The sequence below is a fragment of the Saimiri boliviensis genome, chromosome 3 (genome assembly GCF_048565385.1).
Source record: "Saimiri boliviensis isolate mSaiBol1 chromosome 3, mSaiBol1.pri, whole genome shotgun sequence".
In the NCBI taxonomy this organism is placed as follows: domain Eukaryota; kingdom Metazoa; phylum Chordata; class Mammalia; order Primates; family Cebidae; genus Saimiri; species Saimiri boliviensis.
The window spans coordinates 134,948,582-134,959,155 of NC_133451.1; the positions used below are offsets into that span (position 1 = coordinate 134,948,582).

The window sequence follows — 10,574 nt, forward strand, 5'->3', positions numbered from 1 at the left end:
CCTCTTCTTCATGTGTTTCACAAAATCACATGCTCCTGATACTCATCAGAGCCAGTTGAAAAGTTTGGGAAATGCTTGCTTTCCACTCCAAAATTTCACAATGCAAAGCCCTCTGTGAACTTACCTCCTGTCTCCAGCATCATCTGAGTCAGACTCGTTCTTCTCCAAAGTAATGGTGAGTTCTTTGTGGCAGGACTGGCACCTTTCTCTCAAAAGAACAATATAATCTCAAGTGACTGTTCTTAATGCCCTGTTGTAACCCAACTGCGATACAGGTTCTTCTGACTCCCTGCAGGAACTGGAACCCACATATACAGAGGTCAGTCCTCCCTATATAAGCAGGTTTCACATCCTAGGAGTACCTTTATTTTCTATCCACATTTGGTTGAAAAATTTTGCATGTAAGTGGACTCACCCAGTTAAAACCTATGTTTTCACTGGGCCTGGTGGCTCACACCTATAATCCCAGTGCTTTTGCAGGCTTAGGTGAGAGGATCAGTTAAAGTCAGGAGTTCAAGACCAGCCAGGCAACATAGTGAGACCTCCCTCGCCTCCTTCTCTGCAAAAAATTTTAAAATTAGCTGGGCATTGTGGCATGCACCTATAGTCTCAGCTACTTGGGAGGCAGAGGCAGGAGGATCGCTTGTGTCCTGGAGTTTGAGGTTACAATTGTGTTCCTACACTGCAGCTTGCAAGACAAAGAGAGACCCTATCTCAAAAAAAAAAAAAAAAAAAAAAAAAAAGAGAAAAACTTGTTTTGTCCAAGGGTTAACTGTATAGAGTTCATACTATGACTAATTATTTGTTGTCATTGTTACTTAATTTTGTGGAATGGAGAAGGGATATGTTATTTAACATTGCACAGAACCTATTCCTACATAATCAAGGTAGGCATCAAGATATAGACAACATAGATCGTATCAGTCTGAAGACAGAGCCACATAAAGTTTTAACTTCAAATGCATACAACTGTGTTTGGTAATCTGTAAAGGAAATTTGGAGAAGCAAAACTCTTCAGGCTACCATGCTGAAAAATAGTTTGTAGTCTACATTTATGTATTTAAAATTCATAGACAAGAGAGGACAGTATGTAAAATTGACTTTATTTGACATGCATGTATACCAAATATAAAATTAGCTTAGCTGACAGATCTAGGTTGTTTAAAATGCTAAATAGATCATACAAAACAAAGATTGGCAACAGTTTCTTATATGCTTCTCATCTACAATGAAGGACTTTTGTCGTTGCCATAACATGATATTGCTGGAAAACATTTTTGATATTTGACATTACAGTATGAAGTAGAAAATGGAAAAATAAGAAACATATATATACTGAAAAAAAAACCTTAAACAACAAATCCATACATACTTGCTTGTCCTTAGAAAGAAACATATCTAACAGAGCAAAAATCATGAATATCCAATATACACAGAGACGCCAAGTTAATCTATTATGCAAGAACCCACTTTCTGGCAGGAAAGAAAAGTGAATGATTCGTCCTTAACACTCCGTCAAGAGTTACGCATGAGTCAAATAAAAGGATTTCGCTAAAGTCAGTTGACTCTTCCTTAACATGTTTGCTCTCTACTCTCACAAATACAGACCCCCCCCTTTTTTTTAAGAGATTGAGCACCTTAGCTAGTCCTTTAAATGAGTCCCTTTGTCCTCCGTACTTTTGGGATTTATCTTTCTGAACCCCAAATCTCGATTGCCTGTTCAAAAGTCTAAACTTCTTGATCCACACAAGACTTGTACCTGACCATTGCTTTCCTTTTTGACATCTTTGCTCACCACTCTTGCTCTGCTCTGGCCCCTGAAGCACTTGCACTTGCCTGAATGCCCTGCGCAGTTCCATGTTTTCAAGTCAACAACTAGTAGGGTACCTCACAGCTACGTGCCAGGCATGTTGTGGGCAATTTTCATGCATTTGCTCATGCTATTTCCAATGCATGGGATGTCCTGCCTGAAATCTGTTTCCTGGAAAATATCACCCAAGTCTTGGGACATGATTTGTATAAATTTGACCTTATCAGTTAAAATCAACTGTTTCACTTTCTGTGCCTTCAGTCAGCTTTATGCAAATGTCAACTACAGAGAGTCCTAATACGATTATGTCTACTAGGCCATAAACTTTGAGAAAAAGGTCCATGCCTCATTCATCATTTCATCCCTAACACCGGCCTGCTGTCTGACACAGTTAGTCCTATTCTGCCTTCATCTATGACAAAGAATAAAATAAGCAAGAAAAAAACTTCATCAGACACTAGTAAGTTATCATCTCAGAAGTTAGAATAGAAATATAGAAATATAAGGGACTTGCAGGAGCATAAGGATGAATCTTAACTGATGAAGCCCAGAGAAATTCATGAACTGCCTCAAGTTAGGAGACCCATTAATGGCTCAGGCTTTCTTTTATAACTGTGACCAGGAAGATGTGCTTTTCTTTCTACCTTGTTAGCAACTAAGCAAACTGAGCACAACAAAACAAAAACTCCTTTTCTCCCAAGAAGTTCAACAGTTCTAGCGTTGTAGAACATTTCACAAATAAAACCATCCCTCTAGTTTCCCCTTCCCATAAACAGTTGAACACATCAGTGTGATAAGATCACCCTACACTATTTCTTGGCTTAATGCTAACATTGCCTCCTGCAGGTAAGAATTATCTTACCCTTCTGGCAGATTTAATTGCTTCTTTTTCTGTATTCCCACAACACTGTATATACTCTATTATGGCTACTATATGAATAATATTAACTCTGGACCATAAAATTGCAACTGGTCAATGCCTGGCATACAATGAGTATTCAAATGAGCAATGAATTGAATCTTGCTTTAATGAAATAAGACTAATTATGTCAATTCCAATCTTAAGAACACCTTTGGCTTTAATAAGGGGTCTTTATCTTTAAACACAGATTTAATTTCAGACAGTGGCTTTTGCTGCCTGTAATAACTAAAGTTTGCAAAAATTATTTGAGGATACTATATTTTTAAGAAATGAGGCCGGGCACGGTGGCTCACGCCTGTAATGTCAGCACTTTGGGAAGCTGAGGTGGGCAGATCACGAGGTCAAGAGATCTAGACCATCCTGGCCAACATGATGAAACCCCATCTCTACTAAAAATTTTAAAAAAATAGGTAGGCGTGTGGAGCGCGACTGTAGTCCCAGCTACTCGTGAGACTGAGGCAGGAGCATTGCTTGAACCCGGGGGGCAGAGGTTGCAGTGAGCCGAGGTCACGCCACTGCACTCCAGCCTGGCGCCTGGTGATGGAGTGAGACTCGGTCTCAAAAAAAAAAAAAAAAAATGAATTTACTTAAACTATTCCTACAAGGGTAATAATATACAGCAAGTGAAAAACCACTAACACAGTAGTTCTCATAGTGGTTGCTTTTATGTATGCATACTTAAGATAATTTTAAGTGTTTGGAATAGGTCCAGAGAAAACCTGTATTCTGTGGTGGTGCCATTTAATGTTATAATTATTTTAAAGACTTAAATCATTCAACTTTTAATTTGAAAAATTAAACACTAAGTTTGTTGTGGGCAAATTAGTGGTGATAAAACATAAGTTAATCTAAGATCTGCTCTTAAAATTTATTCTGATTGAATCATTGATTGGTCCCACCTTCCCCACCATATTCACTCATAATACGATTTGTTATTTTATGATTCTTGACAGTTGATAAAACAATTTTAATACTTGAAATGCAAGTCTAGCTGTGGTTTCATTTTAAGAATTTGGTAATTTTGCAAAAGTGCTTGAATGCTTGTTTTAAAATTGCTATATCTCAACTCTTATAAGAGCTTCAGCAAAATCAATTTATATGACTGGCAGTACTAAGCTACTTTAAAATTATTTCTAATAATTTTATTTGGGTTCTGCTTGTTTGGGCTTTATATACTGCTGTGGTATCCTTCGTTTAAGGATATAAACTATAATTAGAAACGATATGGAGAAAAGTGACTAGTAAACAAATCTGAAGGTTTTTAAAAATTTCACAATACGTTAGTAAATGCTTTAAAAGACAACCCATCCAATATCATAGATGCAAGTTAATACTACAAATTCAGAGATATAAGAAAATAGATTGGACTTACTTTTACAATCACCTCTACAGATGCTCTATAATAACCACACTAGTATGATGATAATAAAGCAATCAAGAACAATTTGTCTCTCAGTCTGTGTATATGACTATGTGCATATTTATTTCACACACACACACGCCAAATACCCACATAACTTCAATCCTATATCCATTTACATCTCAGAGTGATTTAAAGTAACCAGAGTGACACATAAAAGGAAAAAAAAATAATGAATTCCAGGCTTCCTAGTAAGTAAAACCAAGTCAATGTTCAAGTGATACTATAGTCACTATTTTTACAGGAAAACACAGATTTCTATACTTTCTGGTCAGTTACCTTATCATTAAAGTACTATTTGTCAATATTGATTTCACATAATGAAAATGAAACATTCAACTTATTCAGGATGAATACTACATGAAAAAAATAATTTTGAGCTTATTTTTTGACCAGTCATCAAACATTTTTTTATTTGAATGAGGAAAATACTTTCAGTTTAATTTAAGTTTATCCATTTTTTTTTTCAGTGAAACAAAGTAAATTTACAAAAAACTTATTGGTCGCAATATAGTCTTCCAGTCTTCAAATTCAGCCTAACAGTACAACGATTACAAGAGGAAAAAAATAACACAATCTCTGTGGCTATCATCTTTGGGGCTGGTTTTCTCATATTGCCGAATTCTACCACAACCTGTTGTGGTTTGGATGGTGCTTTAAATCTGAACTGCCTGAGAAGATTCAGAAAGCCGTTGTTCTTGGGCTTACACAGTAAGCACTTTGCGTGATTCCTAATCACATTTTTATCCAGAACACAGTGTTACAGGTCACATTTTTCTCTATAATGCTTATACTGATTGATGCTCTATAAATATAAAATATTTACACACAGAATACACACACTGACATGGGGGTATGAAGTTAGCCAGCCATCCATAGGAAGAATGGAATAAAAATTGCAGGTAGGGTAGTGTATGATACCAAGCCCGTACAGACTATAGATGCCAATCCCAAGACTGCTGAAGCAAGAACACTTCTCTGATCACGAATAATTATCTTCACAGTCTCACAAAACTGGAAAATAAAATTTAAGAAAATTAGGAAAGGTGACTAAACCCAAGAAGAATCACATATATCAATTAGAAAGCCAGTTTTCCCAGCTATTTTCTGTCTGCAAGAAGAACTAGAAATTCTCTTATGACTTACAAAAAATTTACAACGTTAAGAGTCCAGTTCTGATTCTATACCCTATAGTAGCAGAAATGATCCTTTCAGCAACTAAGTTAATAATGGCAGTTGCCTATGTAAATACAGCATTTATTGAAAACTATAGAAAGTGTAACCACATTATTCAGGACTAAAGGTTAAAACAACATCAAACTGCTTATCAATAACAATAGCATATTCTGAAATTAGATGAGAAAAGAGGTCTCTAATCTTGAGTAAAAATAATAGAACTTAGCCGATTAAAGGTAGATTGAATTCCTCCAATTTGCCATTCTAAAATCTAATGATACCAACGATAACTTTTTATAAGTCTCAAAATCTACAAGCATAGGAAGTTAATTTTAATATCAAATCCCATTCCCTAACTAAATATGTTAAATTCACCATTGATTTTGTGATACATAACTGGCTGCTGGAAATAAAAACAACTATTGTCCCTACCCCTGAGATACATCCTTCTAATACGTGTAATGTTTTCCTTAAAGAAATAGTTTTACTTAGAAGGGACGGCCTATGTCTGGGTCCTGGCTCCAACTTCTTATTGGCTGTGTCACCTCAAGTAAGTCGTTTAGCCTATCCAGGCTACCCTCTTCTACTCCTCCATGAGAACACTCAGATTGTTCTGAGGATTAACTGAGATGTTTCATGCACAAGTACCCTGTATTCTGTGTGCCACATAATCATAATTTATTACAATGATTATTATTACTACTGTATTTGTTGACAATTATCTCTACCACATTGCTGTTGATGCCAGAATGCAGTGACTGTCATTTCTATATGGGTTTTGCTATTCATACTAATTTTAAGCTCTATTTCTAGACATGGCATTGTATGTGCTTTTAGGGTTTTCTACAGTGGCTTACATGGTACTGCGCAGCTAGGTCTCCAAATTTGTCAGGGATAGAATGAACAAGTTCAATGTGTTTCAATAAACCATCTTGACAGCATGGTTGTCTCTATCGATACTTTTACACAATTACCTAAACAAGTGTGAAATATTCTTTAATCTAGATATCGGTCTATTTTTCTATCAAACATACTATTTGTCTCTTTTTAATAATCTAGCAAGGCATTGAGAAGTATACTGTTTTAAGGTGGTGAAGATCAAATTGAAGTTTTCAGGATAGGGGGAAATGGAGGTTGACAAATAATGGAGGACATATATTTTGCTACATGAGTAAGTTGTGAATACAGTCATCCTGATTTTATCTTTTCCTTGATAATTTATAAGTCAATCAGAATCATTGTGGGCTGTATTTCCCACAAAAGCAGATTTTTCAAGGAGCATCTCATGTCTAATACCCTGTTCCTGTTCACTTGGTCAGCAGACCATCAGGCATCTTTAGTGGTGCTCAACAGTAGGAAATTTCTAGAAGGGGTCAAGAAGTCTGTAGGAACACTTTTGTGAGCACTCAATCCACACAAATTAAAAGGGTCATTTGCAATCATTTTTGGCAAAAAAAAAAGAGAGCAGTATTAACAAAGCAAAAAAAAAAATCATAGTAGCAAGAGCATAAGGAATAGTAATAGTCATTAACCAAAGGAATTTTTAGTTTACAAAATACTGATTGTCAACAGCCATATAAAAAAAAATCCCATAATTTTATGACTTCTAAACTTGTAAAAAAGAGTATTACCACAAAGAAGTAAATGTTCTTTTCCAGTTCATTCATCTGCAAACTAATTGCAGTGTTTTCCTTAGGGATAGTGTGTTCTTAAGAGTTTTTATTAACTCAAAGTTAAGTAAGAGGTAACCTTGCATCTTTCATGTTGATAATAGTTGCATACATGGAGAACTCAATAATCAGACCCAGAATTAAATAATTTCTTACGTTTCTAAAAAGTAGAAACCAGTCCTTCCTTCAGTGTTAATGACCTACTTCTCTCAGCGATGTTCAAAAACAGTTTGTAGGATTAGGAAATTTGGGATGAAAACTTTTTCCCCCGGGAACTCTACTCTGTGGCCAAATTGTTTGTTAGACCATTCAAAGTGAAGACAAAACTCAGTTTCACAAGAGGTGCTATGCAGCAATAGCAATTAAAACACTTCTCTACTTCTGTAAACCCTGACAAAGTTTCCAAAGATGAAAAACTACTCCAACTAGTTATTTATGCAGATTAAATATTTTACTACCTTACAAAAGCACTAGTTACTGTTTTTCTGTAGAAATATATAATGGAGTGCTGTATGTGTTCCACGAAAGGGTAACTCCTAATTACTGGATAGAAATATTACTGTTTTTCCTTAGAGAAATGATTTGCTTGGTTCCTAAGTAAATCTGACCTGTTTCCTTTTGTACACTTTGGGAGCCAGTGTTTGTAAATGTGGTGGAGTTCATTTCTAAACAGGCCTGGACTAGAGCTGAGATTCTTGAATCGCTGCACAGTGCTCTAACTGTATTTTTATTTTACTTGGAAAAGAATTCCTAGATGGAATCTTTTGAGGCTCTATAAAATCTACAAGGAGTTTCATACACCGATCTATAAAAGCAAAATACTTCCATGCTCTCCCACAGAGGATAAGATATTCCCAAATGGGTCAAAAAAATTAACCAAGGTGTGGAGCAATTAAAAATTGGTTACATGAAAAAAATGGACGCAGATTTTTCTGGTCTGCAAAATATCTAAACATGAAGACTAACACTAAAGCTTATGATGTTATTGCCCAGGTTTCCACTGTAAAGAGTGAACATTAACAATAGCTTCTTTAAAAAGCACAATGAAGGCCAAGAGAGTTTCCAATTGTAAATGAAGTTGCAGGCTTAAAATATTAACTATCTTTAAAAGTTAAGAGGTTTTAAGTGGAAATTAAAATCCATTTCCCCTTTGCATTTGTGGCTAATTCAATAATATTCTATTATAATACTGTTTTTCAAATTACTCATAAAAATCACCTTCCAACATTTAACATCTTGTCTTGAAAACTAATTGTATTGATCTCTGGGGAACTCATAAACAATCTAATCTACCTTGAGGGCTAATGGGTAAAGGATGCTGAACAATGAGGAAGTCTAGATGGGGATGAAAGCCAACCCAGAAAGAAATCAGAATACCAAGGAAAAGACCACTCTGAAGCACCAACACAAGAACAAGGGACCTACCAGGAAGGCCCTTTTACTAGAAATTTTGATAGCTTATAGCAAACAATGAAAAATCCCTCTATGCAGCTTACAGAGGGACAAAACTGTACGCTTCCTTATTTTAAAGGCACTCACTTTGTTTATAGTGTTAAGGATTAAATATAAATTCTGGACATCTTCCTTTCAAGTGAAATTCTTGGTTAAAGTTGCAAGCAGTAATGACTGATTTCTTGTATCCCCCGCCCCCAGTCACTTGCCCTTTGTCATTTGAACTACATTGTGGGTGGACACCCTGGTGACTTCTGCAGCAATACTGAGCAGCTCTGGAATCTAAAGAAGTGGCCCTGCGTTGCCACACCCTTTCTCTGTGCATTTCGAGAATTCTACAAGGCACGTTGCCATTTGTTTATTTACTTAGACTACCTTAGGAACACCAGAACTTTCCTTACTTAATCTAGAACTTTAAGAATGGAATGGGAGTGCTGGTGGGGGGCGGGGGGGGCGTCAAGGTAGAAGATCCCTACTCGCGGGGAAGAGAAAGCATCAGGGATGGGAGGGAGCATCCCCACCGAGCCCACTTCCCTGCGTGTCACAGGTCATACCTTGTCGGACTGGGGACTGATCGGGGTACCATATCTGCAGTAGGTCACGAAGTGCTCACAGTTGTTCCACAGCAGGCTATAGGGAGTTAAGCCCAGCAGCTTCTCAGCCCTCCGGGCCACCTCCTCGTTGAGCAGTGCCTTCTTCTGCAGGGACTGGTCCAGGTGATTGACCAGGATGTTAGCTCCGTAGGCAAAATCCTCCACTGTGTCCACGCGGATGCTGGCCACTTTGACAATGACGCCCAGGATGAGACGTTTGTTGGAGACCACCTTCTGCGTGCGCCCCTTGTTGTCGGTCAGGGCCAACAGGATGTCGGGCATCATGTGGGCAACACGGTTGTCGCCTAGATAGATGCCATAGTGGGTCAGGTGGGTCCGGGGCACCTCCAGCACGTCGCCTCGGTGGAAAGAGCTGGTTTCATATAAACTGTTCCTCCCTTTGTCTTCGCCCGCGGCGCCCGAACTGAAGAATGTGAAGTTGGAGATGAGAAGCAGCTTCTCCAGCAGTAGAGACACCACCTCCAGCATGGGATTCTTCATCCTGCAGGGAAGAGGGAGTCTTGGAGAAGTACCGGTGCCGCTCTGGCAAGGGCAGGGCTGGGCAAGGTAAACTCGCCGGACAGGGGCGCTGCGCTGCTGCTCACCTGCAGGCCAGGTGAGGTACCGCGCAAAGTACGGCTGCTGCGGAGGAGAGAGGACCGCAGAGGAGGAGGACAGCGAGGCCTGGCGACTGGCTCAGCCAAGCCACAATGGGGAATAAGGAGGATAAGGAACTGGCGGCTGACGGCGGGGACAGTGAGACCAGAGCTACAAGGAGCCGGAGAATAGGCGCACCTGGGGGAAGTGCCGGGGCGCAGGGCCGCGCGCGGGGCTAGGAAGTGCTCGCTTTGCTGAGACTTTTTATGGCCGTCGAGGGGGCGGAGCCGAAGGCCGTCACACACCCGGAAAGCTCAAGGATTGGGCGCCGCCGGTGCGCAGCGCTCGCGGCGGGGAGGGCGCGGGATCTTGGTTTCTTTTTTCTTTTTCTTTTTTCTTTTTTTTTTTTTTTTTGAGACAGAGTCCCGCTCTGTCGCCCAGGCTTGAAGTGCAGTAGCGCGATCTCGGCTCACTGCAACCTCCGCCTCCCGGGTTCAAAGGAATCTCCTGCCTCAGCCTCCCGGGTAGCTGCGATTACAGGCGCGCAGCACCACACCCCGCTAATTTTTGTATTTTTAGTAGAGACGAGGTTTCACCGTGTTGATCAGACTGGTCTCGAACTCCTGACCTCGTGATCCTACCGCCTCGGCCTCCCAAAGTGCTGGGATTACAGGAGTGAGCCACCGCGTTCGGCCCGTGGTTTCTTTGGAAGCGGGCAGGCTGACTCCCAGCTCCAGGGTTCTGCACAGTGATTCTTTACCGCCGCGGATCCTAGTTGCACTGCTGGCCATTAAGCGGCCTATTTAGGGAGGTAGAGTCCCAAGTTGTGGCAGCACGAAAGGTCCTGCACCTGTCGGGACTGGGGCGCATTCTTGGCACTTCAGGGACGTCTTTGGTGGAAAGTCCTTTTGGGCGAGATTTCTGAGTTGGACTA

General features: G+C 39.6%; 1 protein-coding gene across 1 annotated transcript; it reads right to left on the bottom strand.

The window, feature by feature from the left end:
- Window positions 1-1,096: 1,096 nt before the first annotated feature.
- On the bottom strand, window positions 1,097-9,861 carry LRAT (lecithin retinol acyltransferase). The gene is made up of 2 exons (XM_074396802.1): window positions 9,005-9,861; window positions 1,097-5,166 (listed from the first exon to the last, which is right to left on the bottom strand). The coding sequence occupies exons 1-2, from the start codon at window positions 9,542-9,544 to the stop codon at window positions 5,014-5,016; spliced, it is 693 nt and encodes a 230-aa protein (XP_074252903.1). The 5' UTR covers window positions 9,545-9,861; the 3' UTR covers window positions 1,097-5,013.
- Window positions 9,862-10,574: the final 713 nt, after the last annotated feature.